We start from the raw sequence: 21,586 nt of genomic DNA on the forward strand, positions 1-21,586 counted from the left end.
ACTAAGTCCTCTACTAAGGAAATAAGTCTCTAGAGAGGAGCAGTGTATTGGTACCAAGAAATGACCAAAGAGAGCAACTGTCTCTACTACTCATTCCACATAAAGTGTGGCCGCTAATAGCACAGTATCCCAAGTCTAAGAGAAATATCTCTGTCAAAGAACAATCCAGATCCTTTTCAGGATATTTGTTTCTTCCTTTTCTGATCTGTTCTTCTAAAGCTTTGAAAGTTATTCCCCTAACAAATCAAGGCTTCCACTCCCCTATACTTAAAGACCTCTGCCATCTGACTCCCACTTCTCTTAGAATCATGTTGAATCTCCTTAACATGAAATCTAATGCTGTCTATATCTTGATCTATTTTCTGGTTTCCTTTTAGACCATTCTGCCTTGGCATCTACTTGTACTCCACCAGACCCCTTACTTTCGGCACCATGTAGTTACCACATCTGGTTAACATAGTTATCTTTGTAATAATAGGATTTCTGCACTAGAGTAGATCCTGAGTAATACAGAACACAAGCGCTAACAAAGCTTATATGATTTATGATATATATGTATCTAAATAGGTGCATATTACCTTAACTGTTACCCAACATTCAATTCCTTATAGGAATGTGACATCCTCCGCACCAAATCTATTGTAGAAATGCAATAAATATTTATTGAGGAACTACTTAAACATTTCAATGAATGACCTAGAATCATGTAAAATTCCCATCTATATCATCAAATAAATTCAATCACTGTTTAATAAGCATTTACTAACTTAGAATTTATTACCCTACTATAGGAAGGCTTCCCAGGTGGCACAATGGTTAAGAATCTGCCTGCCAATTCAGGAGACTCAAAAGACACAGGTTCAATCCCTGGGTTGGAAAAATCCCCTGGAGAAGGAAATGGCAACCCACTCCAGTATTTTTGCCTTGAGGATTCCATGGACAGAGGAGCCTGGGGGGATACAGTCTATGGGGTCTTAAATAGTAGGACATGACTGAGCACACACATTTCAACCTACTATAAGCAAGGCACTTTGCTCACAACTGAGGGGAAATGGCAAATATGTATCAGACTTGGGCCATTCTTGTGAAGAGATTATGATGTAACAATAAAATAAAATTTAATAGATATATTCACCTACAGGCACAAAAACTTTTCCATCATTAAAGGTAGGCAACCCCAGCTAACATAAAATCATGCATATAAAATGACTTAAAATTAGCACTCACGATCTAGTAATGAGAAACAGCTTAACAAAAGAAGAATCAAGGAAGGAAGGATTCACTCATGTAAAATTAGAAGACAGATTTGCTGGAGGAGACGAAAGTAAAGGTTAAGGTAAACTGGTAAAGTGTGAAGCAGGCAAAGTCAGTCAAAAGTTACCAGGCTTAACTGGAGGATAGAGTTCATTAAAAGAAGAATGAAAAGTAAAAATGTGAGAGGGAGATTAGTCAGAGGAATAAGATTCTAAATTAAGAAACTGGAAATTGATTAGAAATGAGCAGGCGCTAAATGTTCCTGAGCATGGCCTAAGAAGAAGCAAGTTGTTCTGTCCTTGCAATGTATGGGATACCTCAGCCTTCAATGTAATATCTGAATACATCCTACATATTTTGTACACAACTTTAATAGCAGTTCAACCATGCTTTCCATGCCTAGCCATGATCTATTTTATCTTACAGTCTTGATCAGCTGTCAGTAGCAAACAGAGAAAGCATTTCTTATTTAACACATATTTTTATGATCCTGTATTGCTAGATGGCACAGTAAGTGAAGTAACTTCCAATAACAGTTATCAGGGCATATCAATTTCTAATTCAACTAAACACTAAGTAATGGTGACTACTGAAGGATGATGCTAGAGACATCTTTGTGAAGAGCAATCAATTTTAAGATCTAACTGTAACATATATTTTAGAACAAGTTAACTGGAAAAATTACAGCAAACTATTTCAAGAAAACTGAATAAAGCATTCCTCACAGTTATACAAAACTGAATGGCAACAGAAATGATGTAGCAATAGCCAAAAAGAAAATACCACAGTGTAAAACGTGCCCCCCGCAATCATGACGGTGATTAAAATAATTAGTCACTTTATTTTGATTAATATAATTCCAAATATTCAAAGAAAGTGAAGGTGAGGATATGAGCTCACCAAATTACCCTCCTGAAATATACTTGAAATAAATAAATAAATTTGTTAGATATTTCACCAATGTTTGTTTTAATCATTAGTTTCTACATGCTAAGAGAAATTTCTGGAAACAGTTCAGATTATGTGTTGATAATTGATCATGTTTTACTATAATCTCCTTTATAAATATAACTATGTTTTATAAGCATGTTTATATGCTAAACATAGAAATAATCTAAACAATCCCCCAAATGCCTTTCTGAGACATACTGAACAGCAAACTTATTTATAAAGGTTATGAAGTCTACACCAAAAAATAATTCCAAAATCAAGTTTAAATTCATGTAAGGGTTTAAGGAAATCACGGTTTAAAGTCAGGCACATCTGAAGTTTGAATCTCAAACTAACTCATGACTAGTGTTTTGGTGTAAAACAAATCTGTTTGTTTTTAATAGTACTCAGACACACATATAGTTATGGTGGACACTATTGTGAATAGCATTCAGACTGCTTCTGGAATCTTAGCTCAACTAGTGAATGGCTACATGACTGGTGTCACATTTCTGAGCCTTTCTTTAACAATAGCTTTTATTTACACATTCTCACTTTATGCCAGGCATGGCCATAAGTGTTATATATCAACTTATACTTACTCATTATATGACATACAACTTATATAGCATATTAACGCATGCACATTTGCTAATGTTACCATAGACTACTAGTATCTTCATTTAAATATATGACAGGTTAAATAACTTGCCCAAAGTCTCAAAGATGGGTCCATAATCAATGCTCTAAACACCACATTTTTTTTTTTTTTCAGTTTGGCTTTTTTTTTTTTTTAATAAAGTTATTTATTTTAGTTGGGGGCTAATTACTTTACAGTATTGTAGTGGTTTTTGCCATGCATTGACATGAATCAGCCATGGGTTTACATGTGTTCCCCATCCTGAACCCCCTCCCACCTCCCTCCCCATCCCATCCCTCTGGGTCATCCCATTGCCCCAGCCCTGAGCATTTGTCTCATGCATCGAACTTGGAATGGTGTTCTGTTTCACATATGATAATACACATGTTTCAATGCTATTCTCTCAGAACATCCCACCCTCACCTTCTCCCTCAGAGTCCATAAGACTGTTCTATGCATCTGTGTCTCTTTTTCTGTCTCGCATATAGGGTTATCATTATCATCTTTCAAATTCCATATATATGCATTAGTATACTGTATTGGTGTTTTTCTTTCTGGCTTACTTCACTCTGTATAATGGGCTCTAGTTTCATCCGTCTCATTAGAACTGATTCAAATGCATTCTTTTTAATGGCTGAGTAATATGCCATTGTGTATATGTACCACAGCTTCCTTATCCATTGGTCTGCTGATGCATATCTAGGTTGCTTCCATGTCCTGGCTATTGTAAACACCACATTTTTAATTCAGGAATTATATATGCCTTTAAGTCATATTTTCACAGGAACTCCAAGAGAGGACAAAATACAGCAATTCAAATGTTCAGTAAATGCATTTAAACTGAAATATCACTCACAGATCAGATCATTATCAGGTAACAGATTAAAAATTAAATTGCAACTTTCTGATTATCTAAAGATATAATAACACCATTAAAAAGAAAGAAGCTTAAGAATAACTTATCTTTATGTTCATCCTAGCAAAAATGTTTACTGAATTATTTTTTTTACCACAAGGTCAAATTAATCCTTATTTTAGAAAACTGCTGTTTTTGTTCAGTCACTAAGTCGTGTCTGACACTTTGTGACCCCGTGGGCTGTAGCACGCTAGGCTTCCCTGTCCTTCATTATCTCCTGGAGTTTGCTCAGATTCATGTCCACTGGGTAAGTGAGGCTATCTAAACGTCTCATCCTCTGCTGCCTACTTAGAAACTAAAACTTCCAATTGATTATGCACTATAATTAAAAATTCATAATTTTTATATATTTCTATTCCATTTGCCAAAAATTTATGAAAAATAATAAGGGAGCAATTTGAATTGATGTGTTAGACAAGAGTCAAAGAGAAAAAAAAATTAAGTTTTTTTTCCTCTTTATAAGGTTTTGCTTAACAGTGTCTTTAGATTTCCATAAATACTCAGTTCTGTGTACAATAAAGTATCTGTGAGCAACATGGTAAAAGTTATGTTCCAAATGGCATCCATCCATTAACTACCAAAGGAGGCTACATAATAATTTTTGAAAGTGAAAAAAAAGTCCTCTGGACCTTCTATAGTATGCAAAGTCAAAGAAAATGGATAGCCTAACGACACAGCCATGAGGAGGTGGCCAGCAGAATTCAGTGACTGGGAAAGAAAGCTTGACACAATCTAGGTATATGAATCAGTTCCTTAAAATATTTTTATTTCTCTGCAAGTTCTGAATGATTCTATATTTTATACCTCTATATTCATAACTACTGTAGCCATTCTTCATACTGTTGTAAAAAGGCAGAACCAATCAGCTGACAGATGACTGTCTTTGGCTCAGCAGAAACTTCCATTTCGTGTAACAAAGACAAACACACATGATCTGAATACATTCTCACTGGGGAGGGAAGCAGGGGTGGGAGACTCCTTTCATGTCATTTACTTTATAAATTATTTCTAAGATGCATTTTTTTTTCCTCAAGCTGTCCAAAGGCAGAGTTCCATTGTGCCTTTCCAAAATGCAGTCCTTTGTAAGTGATTTCAATGGCCCTAAATAGAATCCTATGAATCACATTATACATTCAAAAATATGATCGCCCTAATACATATCTTTTATGTTTTTTCTCTCGAAATCGTAAGCAGAACTTCTCTTTTACTGAAGTGTATCCCTTAGGCATTTACTTGTGGTCATTTGGAATTTAAAATGTACTTCATTTAACACTATTGCACATATAGTTATTTGATAGGCTTTTAATTTGTGGAAGGATTCATACCATAAAAATGCTTAAAAAAATCTGTTCTAGATTCAGATAAAAAAAGTGTATGTATGTTCTCTTTTAAAATGAAGAATTATTTTTAATTCTGGTAGCATATGATATGAAAAGTGAAAAAAGAAGTGAAAGTGTGAGTCACTCAGTCATGTCCAATTCTTTGTGACCCCATGCATGTGATGAAACCATCAACAATTCTAAAGCTCTCTTTCTTTTTTTTTCCTTGTCTCCATTAGACCCATTGGGAGTACAATGGTTTAGGTCACAACATGAAACATCATGCTAATTAATCTACTAATTAATTGGTATAAGAACTATATTGCATGAAGCAGATTGCTGTATTACTTTGTTTCAACTTTTGTGTAACCACTAATTTAGAATCATCTAATCATGCTCTTTAATCCAAATGTTAATCTCAGATGGCAGTAACACATGATTGCTGAGGAGCTCCCATGTAAGACATGTACTGCATTTCTTCCCAGTACTAAAAATGGTTTATTGAAAGATGAAAAGATGCTTTGTTTACAGATCCTTGGTATTCATTTGAATATAATCTCTTTTAATGCAGTACTAATAACAAGATATCCTCAAAAACATTTGCTCAAACATCTTCATCTAAATAGTGAGACATCTGTTTGATAAGTTATCACAGGATTTTTATTAAAAAGGCTCATATAATCAATTGCTTCCTCAATATTATCAGTATTTTCCTTAACACATTTTTTTTTTCGATTATATGATTTTACCAACCAAGTTTCAATTTGGGGTTCAAATAAATGGCAGATTTGTAACTAATAAATATTAAGGGGTTTTAAAAAGTCAACCAGCAGAATAGTTATATTACGCTATACCCACTTGAAATCTACTATCAAGAGGCAGCCGGTCTCTGATCTTTCTGAAATGCATATACCAAATGTCTGCTGCTTTCATAAGCCTGACACACAGGGGAGAAAAAGTCCTTGCTGACCTACCTTTTAACTGCTAGACACAGAGAGAAGAAGAGAGATTAGAGACCCAGGTCCCCCTCAGTTGCTACTGAGACAGATTTTCACTGACACAACTGGGCGGTAGCAATTAAAAAAAAGGTTGAGCTGTACCTGATCTCAGAACACCAATCTCTTAAAACAGGAAATGTTCACTTTCCCTCCAACATCTAAGGATTGAGTCTAGAAAGATATTCATTTTTAATCACATTAATCTTAACTCCTCATTAAAAATTCACAAAAAGCAGCATAAGATAGGTTATTATAAGGGAATTAACATCCACAAAAATATACAGTACCCAGTTTTTTTATAAAAAAACTGTAGAAATTATTAAAATGTATAGTCTAATAAAAATCTGTAGTTGGCTTTTTTTTCTTTTCAGTTGCTGAACTGTGATATAAACTTAAAATATAACTTTCTTTTGTTTTCACTAGCAATTCTATGAGTTTACAAGAACACAGAGCCACTTCTGAGGCCTACATTTTCCAAAGTCACAATTATTCAATATATTTCATCTAGAAAGTAGTTAAAATAGGCAAAACTGAGCATTTTCAATGCTTATTTGTTTTCTTCTCTCCAATATGTTTACTTAACCAACTACTATGTCTAAAATGAAAGCCACTGACTTCGCCGATACTAAATATGATCCAATTCAATTCAGCACGTATTTACTTTATATTTCATACATTCAAATCTTATCAGTCAATAAACGCAGCACCATTTTCTGCTTAATGAAGGACTTTGAAAATAAAGCCCTCATCATATTTAATAGATATTAAATATTTTCAAAGAATAACAACTGCCTGTTTATGGATTGGCTGTCATAATCAGCATAACCCTTAGTTTTTATGATAAGCTGATATATTTTCCATTCTTAAGTTTCACAATTTTTAAGTTATTAATAATGTGAGAGAATTGTATTCCCTTATGATTGTGGATAAAGTGATCTCCAAAAATTGTTTCTTAACCTTTTGGAAACTTTCATCATGTAACACAGGTTTGATTTCAGCTTTCACAGTTTCCTTTCACTTGTCTATGACTGAAGAAATTACAGCTCACAAAACTCCCAGATTTGAACTCTAGTGGATCAGAAACTGATGCATTCCCCTGGAGAACTTGGACCTGAACAATTTTTCTGAGTTTCACACCACAGCATACAGAAAATAGTGAGGGCTTGGCATTACACTTTTCTGTGAGATGACTTTTATTTCACTTTTGCCAGTGATACTGAGTTTATTTTGGCCCATGAACATCTCAGCCAATAATCACCTCATTCTATTCATGTCAATTATAAAAACAATAAGAAAATTAATTATACCATTGTTTATTGAGTTCTTGTTATATTACACTCACTTTGCCTGGATGAATCTCATTTAATCATCACAACTAATTTATGAAGTAGATACTGTTTTAACTCCATATTACATACAAAGCAACGGAAGCTGAGAGATGTTATTTGTTCAAAAGTCACTCAAGTTATGTGCATGAATAATGTTTCAAACTCAGGCAGCCTGGATTCCAGACCCTGAACTCTTAACCACTGTGATATCCCATCTTTTAGCACATGGCATTATAACATTCAGCCTGCACTGCTGGAATTCCCATTAGACTAGGAGCTCTCCCTATTCAAAGAATGCAGCTGACATATTCCTCAGTCCACTCAGATTCCAGCAGCAAAGTCTTTATTTAAAAATAAGTTGCAGCAAATAGTACATATTTATACTAATACACTTTCAGCATGCAAAACAAGTAAGTTAGAGAAAAAATTTTCTCTTCTTCCCTTTATACAGTATTTAGAGCAGCCCTTTCATCACAGATTCCATCTTTATCCACTATTTCAGTGAACTACAACATCTGAATATCTTTCACATCTAAGTCATGCATTCTGAAGCTGCCTCAGGTTATAACACAGGTTATTAGATGTGTGATCTAGGGAACCACAAAATTTATCTCTGCACCCCCAAATAGTTTCAGAATCTATCTTGAACACTTAACTATAATAGTGTTTGTCATGAAAGCTGTGGCCCACCTATTGAATGTGACCTCTGAAACCAGACTGGCAGGGCTCAATGCTCAGCACTACCTCCTGCTAATTCTGTAGCTTTGCAAATTTACCAAAACTCTCTGTTCCTCATTTTCCTCATCTGTAAAATGGGTCTCATGCAATAATAGTATCTAACCTCATGAGGTTGATATAAATATTAAACAGAGCAATTACTATATCATCTGCACAGAGTAGAGTCTTGGTAACTTAAGTTTAAAATATTATAAGAGAAATATGAAAATCTGTTTGACTATATATACCAAAACAGTGAAGTAGAATAATAGCAGCCCCCCAAAATAGCAATAACTAAAAATAAATTTTCATTCCCAATGATTTTTTTTATCCATGTGTATTCAATCTGATGGATTCTGGACATAATTTTTCAAATGGAATTCCCATTCACAATTATACTGCTCTGTGTAGCCATTTCCCTCAAGCCAAATCTAGTCTCCTCTCTTTCCTCTCTTTTTTTTCCAAATGGATAGAGGCAAAGGACAAGTGTAGAAGTTATAAGTAGAGATACTAGGACTTGGGAGAGGCTTGATAGGTCCCATTTAAATTTTTAATCTTGCAAAATAAAGACTAAATTGACAAAATTTAATTTTATTATCAATATCAGTTCCATAAATTGCCAGAAGTTCACCTAAATGAAAAATGAAAAAAAAGATCAGAGTGACCAATCTCTGCATAAGGATCCCTGAAGACTATCCACGCCATCTTTGTGATATTGAAAGTGACACTATTTTGCAAGTCAGTATGCTGCGATGAAAAAAAATCCACAAGATATATATGCTTTCATTTTGTTTCCCACTGTTTCTCTGACCTTTCTCAGTTGGAGTAGTAGCAGGAAACTAAAATAAAAGTACTGTTTTTCTGTGTGAGGCACTTTGTGAATAAACAATCGTGAAATCAGAACAGTTGTAAGACTTCTCTGCCTGTTGCTTCTCCTAAGCTGAGAATTACTATTAGACGAAAGAGCCTACGGCAATAAATATCAGGGGCTAGTGTTTCTTTCTCTTCTGAAACCAATCAGGCTGATCCAAGTCCAGAAATGCCTTTGAAGTTATAGAGACCTTCATGTATTGATTAATCCTTAAGCAGTAAAGAGCAAGAAAAACTGGTTCTAGATCTTTAATATATTCTGCTAGGGAATGCATTCAACTCGATGAAGTACAAAAAGGTTTCCTCTATTACAAATTGAGTGATTTTGTACTTGGGTGCCACTTGGTTCAGTTAACTTAGAGGGAGCTATTGATTCCAGACATGATTATTTGTATGTCAGTGCATATCTCTATTAAGTCAAGCTAAGGCTGGAACAGCAACAATTGTAAATTCATATTTTTTCTTTGTCCTAAGGCATAGGTTGAGATTTGGGTCAATTTAAGTGGAAAACAGCATGTGATTCTCTTAATAAGGATGATCACTATTGATTATTGATATAATCACTATTCTATAGCATGGTGTTAATATTTCTAAGATATCAAAACCTAAGAATTAAGTTAATTTATCAGGAGTTAGAATGCAAATGATTTTAAAATTGATAGTTTAGCCCAAACCCATCCTTTATGGGTGAGAGAGCTTAGCACCTGGTAATGCAAAAAATGCATCCTTTCAGGTCTGGCTATTTAACATCAGAGTAAAATTTGGCATCAAGACTCCTGACCCTGTTCAGGGTGCTTTTTTCCAAACATTCTCAAATATATCTCTGTCAAAACTTTTCTCTTTATCTTAAGTGGCTAAGCTTTTCACTTTCAAATTGTAAAGAGGCAGCAAATATAGTTTAAAACCAGCAACATGAATACACTTTACATCCCATTTTGTTTTAAGAGACTATTAAAAATACAGACATTTTATAAAGTAGACTTCTTTATTATTTTGGCCACAGAAAAATATTCAATACAATAGAATTATACAGCTTGTAGACTTATAATTTATTATAACAGCATAAAACCCAAAATCCCTGTAATAGTATAGATAGGGTACCAGCTTCAGTTGATTGTCACATAGAAAGAAGAGGTAAAAAATTCAACTCTTAAGTTAATCGGTAAGATAAAGAGAAATGAACATAAATACCAGAGTACAATAGTTTCAAAATATTATGGCACATAGTGACCTCAAAAAATACGTCAATCTGTTTGAAATACTATCTTATCTATGTTAATACATGGTCACTTGTATAATTCAGATTGAAAAAAAGTTGGGAAAAAACACATGTAACTTATTGACATATTTAAAAGTTAGAACAGAAATATTTCCCCAGTCTCATCTGTAAGAGCATCCGTGATTCACATTCTCTGTCGCTGAGTAAAGAAATCTTAAGGAATATAGTAGGACTTTCCAACTATCTTCAAACTGATTTCACAGAAGCCTCCTCTAATTATTTTCAGACATCAGTACTATCTTAATTTAAATGGCTCAATTGCATTAAATATTATACTTAATTGGAGAGCCTTTGCAGTAGTAAGTCTATCTTCCGAACTGCTTCTTTTGTGAATAATAATCTTTAATATGATCATGACACATAGGAAATGGCTTAAGACGATTTACTCTACCTCTTTACATTCTAGGTAACAAACCAAAGTGCAAATATCAATCGTTAAGTTTTACTTTCTCCCACTGATACGTACAGGCACACACACAAATGCATACATATACACTCACGCCCGTACACAAATTAGACTTTATACAGTATCTTCAATTGAGTAAGTAACTATAATGCAAAGAATTACTTCCCACATGCAATTCACCTTTAATAAATCTAAAAAGTCCTCCTCTGCATACCTTAATGCATAGGACCACAAATGTAAAAGGCCAGTTTCCTATTAAATAATGGCCATACATTCCTATAACACTTAACAGGGTTTACCCTAAATTCAATCAGAAATTGTATCAAATGTCTGTCAGATATATTCTGATCTTCTGCTTTTACACCATAATAAACTCTGTTTCAACAAGTATCAGACCGACCTAAATTTTATTTTCTCTTATGTCCATTAGTTTCTCATTTTCCCTGATTGGCAGTAGTATTTCTTCTTAGCCTTGTGAAATAGTATGGAACAATCTAATTTTCTCAGAATTCAGTCCTGAGGTATACGTTTCCATTTTCTTTGTTGATCTAGCACAGGCTCAGGTGATTTCTACATTAATGCATCCAATTAGTTCAAGCAAGGCAAATGAAATCACATCTATAATAATTTCCATCTTATTAACTATAAACAGTAAGTAAGAGGATATGTTTCTCCACTCTTTGCTTGAGTCCTTTCAAGTGCAAACCAAAGGAAAAGGATTTCCTGTTCTTTTCATACTCTTGAATGTGATGATATTTGATTCAGTTTCTCCATTGTAATCGATAAGATTGTAAAACCTCTCTCACATCCCTTCTTTATTCTATACTGAGAGCTTAATTTTACTTTTCAGCTGTTTGCAAATTATAGTTTGATTCCTTTTTTGCCGAGAATTTATTTTAAAGCCATTTTGTTTTCTTCCAAATCAGAGCTTCATTTTACTCAGCTAGAGCTCCTGCCCCTTGGGAATCGATTTCTTTTTACACAGGACTAATCCAGGTTTATTAGGATCCAACACCTTTAGTTGGAACATTCCATGGATTTCACTTACGAGCACATACATTCATTTTACACGATTCCTCAATGTGGCCAGGAGGTTTCGTGGTCTGCACTGTATCCACCTATAAAAAATACAAAAATATATGTCTGCTTTACAGGGATGTGAGTAGGGTTTTGCTAGCCTAGTTCCAAAACTTGGATGCATATTTTGGCTGATAGTATTCTTTCCTTCTTTAAGATGTATTTGCAGTGGCCATAACCTCTTTTAGAAGTCATAGAGACATAACTGTTCCAGCTACAATTAACAACCCTAAGGCATCTAGATCAATGCTGTTGGCTAATCTCTTGGATTCCACCTTTGACAAGAGATATTTGCATGGTAAAAGAAATATTGAATTATTGTTTGGCAGGCTTTGAGTATTTAAAGAAGAGGGGCTATCAAGGAAGGAGGTGTTGTTGGCTTTATTTATATTATAAATACAAATAAGCATGAAATGGTAATTTTGTTATCAGTTCTTTTATAATTTACTGTCCCTAAAATCTCTGGGTGGTGAGCTTGATCTGAACGTTCACACCCTTCAAAGTAGCTCTCTAGTCTCTAAATGCAATCATGGAAATCTGAGCATTTTACACATCATCAACAAATGGGTCACTGATTTATGGTCAAGGATGAATTATTAAAACTATCCCCTTCAACAATATGACCATAAAAAGGCATTGTTTTTTACAAATGAAAGTAATGATAATATTCCTTTAAAATGTTTTGGTGCCAATATGAGTTTTAAATAGTATTGAATATTTATCACTTTGAATTTGAGCCTGACCAATAGTCTGATTTCTGCTCTCTGACAAAAAATGCACAGAATATTGTTTCCAGTTTAATGATGCAATTGATGTCAGTAAAAGCTTTAGTGAGTTTGAACATTGTCAAAAAGGATAATAAATCACTTTCATAAAATAACAATGCTACAGTTCACTACCAAAAGAATTAGAATGTTTTAAGAATTTAAAAAAGAAATTAGTACTGCACCTAATTTCCAATGTCACAATGCATCAGCACATGAGAATCAAGGTTAGAAAAGAAGTAAATGAATTCTTTCACTGAATAATCAACTAACTCACATTTGAAAGTAAACGGAACAAAAAAGTAATGTCTAATTTAAAAATTGCTCATATTCAAGCACATAAGATGCTTAAAAATTGTTCTGACTGCAGATTATCCATATTAGCTGTATAAATTTGAACAGCTTTAAAATGCCTTAATTTATTAAGTTAAATTTTATCTTTTCTTAGAAATAAAAAGAGTATATTTTCTTTCTCTAGCAAGTTTTAAAACTTAACATAATTTAAGATATTCTGGCCAATAACACAAGGAAGACAAGTTTACCATGGAATCTATGCTAAGTGAGTTTTCATGATTTAAATTGTAAGTTTAAGATGAACATGTACTAAGTCGCTTCAGTCATGTCCAACTCTTTGGAACCCCATGGACTGTAACTCACCAGGCTCCTCTGTCCATGGGATTTTCCAGGCAAGAATACTGGAGTGGGTTGCCATTTCCTTCTCCAGAGGATCTTCCCCACCCAGGGATTGAACCTGAATCTCTTATGTCTCCTACATTGGCAGTCAGGTTCTTTACCACTAGTGCCATCTGGGAAGCCCTAAGATGAACATAGATTATCTAATCAGAACACAAACCATACACTACACTTGTCATTTAAAAACTGCTTTATACAAAAATGAAAACTATATATTTAAAAGTTTCAGATACTGTTTTTTATTTCCAAACCAATGAGAATGATGTAGCTGTGATGCACAATTAGACTACCTTAGATCATCCTGTTAGGTACTACCTATCATGGTCGTGCTAAGTTGCTCAGTTGTGTCTGACTCTTTGTGATCCTATGGACGGTAGCCCACCAGGCTCCTCTGTCCATGGGATTCTTCAGGCAAGAATCCTGGAGTGGGTTGCCATTTCCTCCTCCAGCGGATCTTCCAGACCCAGGAATCAAACCTACATCCCCTGAGGCCCCTATATTGGCAGGCAGCTTCTTTACCACTGAGCAACCTGGAAAGTCTATATCTTTGCCTGGAGAATCCCATGGACAGAGGAGCCTGGCGGGCTATAGCCCATGGGGTCACAAAGAGACAAACCTGATTCAGTGACTGAGCAGGAGCACTATATATATATGCACATATATATATATGTATATATATATATATGTGCATATATATGTATACATATATATGCATATATATGTATACATATATATATACACTATATATATATATATATATAATTATCTTTGTGAAGTTATTCACTTAACTGTCTCATCCTGTCAAGGCTACAATGTAGTCTAGGAGAAAAAACCTCATTTCCATTGTTTACTACTTTATTCTCAGTGTTGGTACATGGTTGTCTCTCAGTATAACCACTCTAATGAATGAATACCTGTTGGAAATAGCTAGCTAAACAAATCACAATACTGGTCACATCATAGTACCACTTTTGTCTAATTTTAATATTTTAAAATCATGTTTTTGACTTTCTATTATTTGTTATATGATAGATTATGAAACAGACATTTTTGAGCTGTAGTAAACATTCTTCATTTTATTATCATTTTATCTTACCCACTTTTTCTATTTTTTCCAACTTAGCCTGTCCATTTAAAATTTCATTAACTTTCTCTTTTTAACCTTTTCCATGTAACAGTCATTCTTTTCTTTCCTTAAAGTGAATATTTTATTTAAAATTTTCTGCACAGTTTTCAATAAGCGAACAAGTAAAACAATATAAACATAGGAAATCAGAGGCATCAAAGTGTTTCATCTTCTATTTTCAAGACCTGACATACTTTTAAAAGCATACCAAAGAAACAGGATGCATTTACCACATTGCCATGAAACATAATGAAATCCTCTTATTAAAATATTACTGAGAAATAGAGCTCTCTCATGTCATAAATTAACTATGGAAGGGCAGGTTTCACGTTGGTAGTTTCAAGCTTTGATGCACTGAACAAATGCAGCTGTGCACTAATATTCACCTGTCACTAAAGCCAAGAAAGTGGATTCTTTCCTCACCATTAAAGATTCATGTTTAAAAACAAAAATGCATACCTCAAATCACTTATTGAGCTCATGGAGAACTACTTAGGAATCACCATTCTGCAAACAGTCATTGATGAGGGTCAGGGTAGAAATGGATGCTACCAGGATTGGTTTGTTTTGATTTGAATCAGCTAATTAAAATGGCCCTGGAAGCAATTTTCAGATCACTGCTACTGAGTAGACAGGCTCCAGTAAATCAGACCAAACCAATCTTTCAGTCAGGTCCAATTCTGCTGAAGTTGTATAGACGCAGCTTTTGTCTTCCCCTTCCAGCCATTCTCTTCAATTTTTTCTATCACCCAGGCAACTAGCCACACACACACATGCACACACACGCACACACACACACACACACAAAGATGAAACCAAGTCATTCCTGGAGCACGTTTTACCAGGCCATCTCTATATCTCACTCAGTTTTCATTTCTTAATCAAAGAGACTGAAATAAGCTTGGAATTAATTATCAAAAACCATCACAAAATTGTAAAGCAATTATCCTCCAATTAAAATAAGTAAATTAATTGAAAAAAATATCAATAAAAAGTTAAATGATAAAAGCTTTTGTTCTTCTTTTCCAGATTTCTCTGGCCTTCTCCCTGACTAGTGCTTGGAAAAGGAAGTTGAATTATTCAGAGAATAGGAATAAGATTCAGATTTAAGTACAAGAATACAATGAACACTCATACAAAGGAATAGACACTCTCTTAATAATTCTGAAAAAATTCCAATCATAAACAAGGAAATGTATATATTTTGAAAGGAACATGTATCTATTTTGTACTTATTTTTATTAGGCATGCTTCAAAACTAAGTCACACACCTACGTAATTGGTGTAGATTAAGTACAAGTGTCTGTTGAATGTGTTTGCATATAATTGGCAATATGTAAAAGGATTCTATGAATATTCATTATTTTTTTCTCTGACTGATGTTAAGATCTAGGTGAAAGTAAAAGGTATATAAAAAGTAGAGCCTATTTCATGACACAGAAAATGAAATTGATGGTAGTTTCTGCAATCTAGGAACAGAAAGTGGATTTTCATATTTTAGAGCAAATGCATAATATCAGAGCTAAGTCAAGGGAGAGCCATCATCAAGACTGAAAGTTTATTATTTAAAAAAATAATGGAAAACTATTTGAAATAGAAAGTGGGACAGAAGGTTAACATGGGATTTGGTGAATGGAGGACTATGAGGATAATTCTTAATGATATGATCATGTTTTACTTACTCCATTTTGACATATAAATGAGGTACCAAAACTCATAAGTTATAATTATTAGTTACTATATCATCTGCATAGGTGTTTATTACAAGATTGCACTTAATTATTTAACTTTCCCTCACAAAGTCTTTGTGAAGTAGCAATTATAAGTTTGCTCGTTTTACATATGAGGAAATTAGAGATCAGAGAGCTTAATCTTCCTATATAAAAATCACATAGATAATGGGAGAATCAGGGCCCCAAACCAAGACTTTGGTTATTAATCAAAGATTGTTTTTCCTCAGCATTATGTTTCTGGATAATTGTTTTTTTAAATGTGATTTTGAATCTTTTAAAAATATACATCTAAGTTATACCTGAAAATATCACTATTTTTGCCATTGTTTCAGGAATAAGCGAAACTATGCATGCTTTCTACATTATCATAAATGAATGTGTTACGAAACTCAGTTCTAGAAGCCTGTGTATTTATCAGAGTCAGGATTCTATCATAATTACTTAAATTTGTGAATACATAAGAGGCAACTTCAACATATCTGAAGGTTGTCTAAACTGAAAAAAAAAAGCATAGAAAGGAAAGGAATAAATAGGACAAATTCCACCCAGTCAAAGAAAGGGATGTTTATAACCATGTACATGTATAAGAGTGCACACACACACACACACACACACACACACAAAGGCCATTCATTAGCATTGTTTAATCTACATTCTTTAGAAAAGAGGGCTTTTAGATGGTGAGTCAACCTCTGAATTGGCCATGGAAGGAAAGAGATTGGATAATATACCACTTCCACATCATATGTAATTTGCTCTCACTACAGAATACGAATGACGTGGGCCCTAACAAAAGGATGCCCTGGGTTGGATAGCCAAGCAATCGATATTTATTGACTGGCTGGCTGTTAGAATCATGGAATCTCAGTGTTAGAAAGAATGCCAAAGGTTATGGAGTCGAATCATGTGAAAGACATCGTGGGAGGGCATGGGGGAAATACAAAGAAACAAAAGTCACAGTCCTGCCTCTGAGGAAATTTTTATGTGTACAAATATATACATATAAACAGATGATTAATCTTGAGGAGGAAAAGACAAGAACTCGGGAGATAAAATTATGAGAGCTCTGAAGAGTGAGAAGAGACTGCGGTGAGGGGAGGAGAAAGAGGGCTCCTGGACTAACTGAACCCGAGTTGGGTCTTAAAAGCCAGATAAGCTTGACATCTATGGAAATGAGGGAAACTGCATTCCAAGAAGAAACCTGTGAGGAAGATGAGTGGTGAAGTCAGGAGGCAGTGAGCGGATTTCCCTGCCTAAATCAGAGATTTCTTGTAATTCCATTCAACCTCACCACAAGCTGTTTTCTCTAGATCAAGTCCACATATAAAAGGAAGCGATGTAATAATTAAAAGCAACGACAACAAAGCTGTCCTGAATATCCTAAATTAGAAATACAGACAAATTAAGGTAACTGTCAAAAGTCAGAGAGACAAAAATCGACTGTTTGTTAAAACTAACATAATCAAGTATTTGAGGATTCCTGCTCTAGAACTGCCTATTCCTAAGGTTAAATTGTGCAGATCTTAATTTACAATTTTATTTTTTCTTGTTTTACTTCTCAATGACATGTTAAAGGAATACTCTTTCTAAACAAGGGAGGGACAGGGATCAATTTAAACAGACTGAAAGTGAAAGTAGCTCAGTCTTATTCAACACTTTGGGACTCCATGGGCTATACAGTCCATGGGATTCTCCAGGCCGGAATACTGGAACAAGTAGCCTTTCCCTTCTTCAGGGGATCTTCCCAACACGGATCAAACCCAGGTCTCCCACATTGTGGGCATATTCTTTACCAGCTGAGCCACAAGGGAAGCCAAAGAATACTGGAGTGGGTAGCCTAACCATTCTCCAGCTGATCTTCCAAACCCAGGAACTGAACCATGGTCTCCTGCATTGCACACAGATTCTTTACCACCCGAACTATCAGGGAAGCCCTCAAACAGACTGCTAGGCATTAAGGAAGCAAAAACACTAGGCTGAACCTAAGATCTAGTCCATGACAAAACGTGGTCCACTGGAGAGGAAAATGGCAAACCACTTCAGTATTCTCGCTTTGAGAACCACAGGAACAGTATGAAAAGGTAAAAAGATAGAACACTAAAAGATGAACTCCATGGGTCAGTAGGTGCCCAATATGCTACTGGAGATCAGCAGAGAAATAACTCCAGAAAGAATGAAGAGATGGAGCCAAAGCAAAAAAAACACCCAATTGTGGATGTGACTGGTGATGGAAGTAAAGTCTGATGCTGTAAAAAGCAATATTGCATAGGAACCTGGAATACTAGGTCCATGAATCAAGGCAAATTGGAAGTGGTCAAACAGGAGATGGAAAGAGTGAACATCAACATTTTAGGAATCAGTGAATTAAAATGGACCAGAACGAGTGAATTTAACTCAGATGATCATTAAATCTACTACAGTTGGCAAGAATCCCTTATAAGAAATGGTGTAGCCATCACAGTCAACAAAAGAGTCTGAAATGCAGTACTTGGATGCAATCTCAAAAAAGACAGAATGATCTCTGTTTGTTTCCAAGGCAAACCATTCAATATCAAGGTAATCTAAGTCTATGTCTTGACCAGTAATGCTGAAGTTGAATGGTTTTATGAAGACCTACAAGACCTTCTAGAACTAATAACCCAAAAGATGTCCTTTTCATTATAGAGGACTTGGACACAAAAGTAGGAAGTCAAGAAATACCTGGAGTAACAGGCGAATTTGGCCTTGGAGTACAGAATGAAGCAGGGAAAAGGCTAATAGAGTTTTGCCAACAGAATGCACTAGTCATAGCAAACACCCTCTTCCAAAAAAACAAGAGAAGACTACACATGGATGTCACCAGATGGTCAATACTGAAACTGGATAGATTATATTCTTTGCAGCTGAAGAAAGAAGAGCTCTATACAGTCAGCAAAAACAAAACTGGAAGGTGACTGTGGCTCAAATCATGAACCCCTTATTGCCAAATTCAGACTTAAATTGAAGAAAGTAGGGAAAACTGCTAGATCATTCAGGTAAGACCTAAATCAAATCCCTTACGACTATACAGTAGAAGTGAGAAATAGATTCAAGGGATTAGATCTGATAGACAGAGTGCTTGAAGAACTATGGATGGAGGTTCATGACATTGTACAGGAGACAGGGATAAAGACCATTCCCAAGAAAAAGAAATGCAAAAAGGCAAAATGATTGTCTGAGGGGGCCTTACTAATAGCTATGAAAAGAAGAGAAGAGAAAGGCAAAAGAGAAAAGGAAAGATATACCCATTTGAATGCAGAGTTCCAAAGAATAGCAAGGAGAGATAGGAAAGCCTTCCTCAGGGATCAGTGCAAAGTAATTGAGGAAATAAATAGAATGAGAAAGACTAGAGACCTCTTCAAGAAAATTAGAGATAGCAAGGGAAAATTTCAGGCAAAGATGGGCAAAATAAAGGACAGAAATGGTATGGACCTAACAAAAGCAGAAGATATTAAGAAGAGGTAGCAAGAATACACAGAAGAACTATCCAAAACAGATCTTCACGACCCAGATAATCATGATGGTGTGATCACTCACCTACAGCCAGACATCCTGAAAGGTGATGTCAAGTGGGCCTTAGGAAGCACCACTACGAACAAAGCTAGTGGAGGTGATGGAATTCCAGTTGAGCTATTTCAAATCCTCGAAGATGATGCTGTGAAAGTGCTGCACTCAATATGCCAGCAAATTTGCAAAACTCAGCAGTGGCCATAGGACTGGAAAAGGTCAGTTTTCATTCCGATCCCAAAGAAAGGCAAGGCCAAAGAATGGTCAAACTACTGCACAATTGCACTCATCTCACATGTTAGCAAAGTAATGCTCAAAATTCTCCAAGTCAGGCTTCGGCAGTACATGAACTATGAACTTTCAGATGTTCAAGCTGGATTTAGAGATGGTAGAGGAATGCTAACATCCGTTGGATCATCGAAAAAGCAAGAGAGTTCCAGAAAAACATCTATTTCTGCTTTATTGAATATGCCAAAGCCTTTGACTATGTGGATCAAAACAAACTGTGGAAAATTCCTCAAGAGATGAGAATACCAGACCACCTGACCTGCCTCTTGAGAAACCTGTATGCAGGTTAGGAAGCAACAGTTAGAACTGAACATGGAACAAAAGACTGGCTCCAAATTGGGAAAGGAGTACATCAACGCTGTTTATTGTCACCCTGCTTATTTAACTTATATGCAGAGTACATCATGTGAAATGCCGGGCTGAATGAAGCACAAGCTGAAGTCAATATTGCTGGGAGAAATATCAGTAACCTCAGATAAGCAGATGACACCACCCTTATGGCAGAAGGTGAAGAATAACTAAAGAGCATCTTGATGAAATTGAAAGAGGAGAGTGAAAAAGTTGGCTTAAAATTCAACATTCAGAAAACTAAGATCATAGCATACAGTCCCATCACTTCATGGCAAATAAAAGGAGAAACAATGGGAATAGTGACAGACTTTATTTTTTGAGGCTTCAAAATCACAGCAGATGGTGACTGCAGCCATGAAATGAAAAGATGCTTGTTCCTTGGAAGAAAAGTTACGACCAATCTAGACAGCATATTAAAAAGCAGAGACACTGCTTTGCCAACAAAGGTCTGTCTATTCAAAGCTCTGGTTTTCCTGTAGTCATGTATGGATGTGAGAGTTGGACTATAAAGAAAGCTGAGAGCTGAAGAATTGATGCTTTTGAACTTTGGTGTTGGAGAAGACTCTTGAGAGTCCCTTGGACAGCAAGGAGATTCAAGCAGTCCATCCTGAAGGAAACCAGTCCTGAATATTCATTGAAAGGACATGCTGAAGCTGAAACTCCAATACATTGGCCACCTGATGTGAAGAACTGACTCATTGGAAAAGACCCTGATGCTGGGAAAGATTGAAGGCAGGAGGAAAAGTGGAACAGAGGATGAAATGGTTGGATGGCATCACCAACTCAATGGATATGAGTTTGAGTAAACTCCGGAAGTTGGTGATAGACAGGGAGGCCTGGCGTGCTGCAGGCCATGGAGTTGCAAAGAGTCGGACACAACTGAGCAACTGAACTATACTGACTGAACCTCAGTTTTACATTTCCAAATACATGTGGTCAAATTTGACCATTCATGCATCTCCATCCTTAAAGCTCAAGAATAAAATGTAAAATGATGTCAACTTAAGGTGTTACCACTGTCCTCTTCAGACCGTAGTATTGGCCACTTTTGGAAACAAAAGCAAAACTGGCTAGTATTCATGTGCCAAAGCAATAAGTTGGTGGAGAAAGAGAGACTACATGTTAACGAGAAGGTGAAGTGAATAGCAATCTCAGCTGCTCTTAAATGCCACTGAAATTGTGATTGCGTGCCCCAAAAATTGAGATCTACTTTGAGAGACTTAAACACTCATGGAGGGGAGTAGAAAGCAGCCAAAGTGTTTCTATATGATGGATAAACTTACTCAGAGTCTGATACACTACCAGGGAAGTGAAGGTAATGTCCAATGAATTTTAATTGTCTTGAAAAAGTAAATGTGAGATAGGACAAAAT

The 21,586-nt window shown here is 35.4% G+C and overlaps 1 protein-coding gene across 6 annotated transcripts in view; it reads right to left on the bottom strand.

Moving 5' to 3' along the window:
* The window catches only part of PCDH7 (protocadherin 7), a 473,893-nt gene that overhangs the window by 376,115 nt on the left and 76,192 nt on the right, over positions 1–21,586 (bottom strand). Inside the window, exon 2 of one of the 6 annotated variants that reach the window (XM_081529963.1) lies at positions 11,716–11,775. The exons of the other annotated variants lie outside the window; for them this stretch is intronic. Within the exon in view, the coding sequence (XP_081386089.1) occupies positions 11,716–11,775 (60 nt within the window). The remainder of the gene's footprint in view (positions 1–11,715; positions 11,776–21,586) is intronic. 6 annotated transcript variants of the gene reach the window in all.

Source organism: Giraffa tippelskirchi, chromosome 1 (genome assembly GCF_054371585.1).
Source record: "Giraffa tippelskirchi isolate mGirTip1 chromosome 1, T2T-mGirTip1v1.2.pri, whole genome shotgun sequence".
Taxonomy (NCBI): Eukaryota; Metazoa; Chordata; class Mammalia; order Artiodactyla; family Giraffidae; genus Giraffa; species Giraffa tippelskirchi.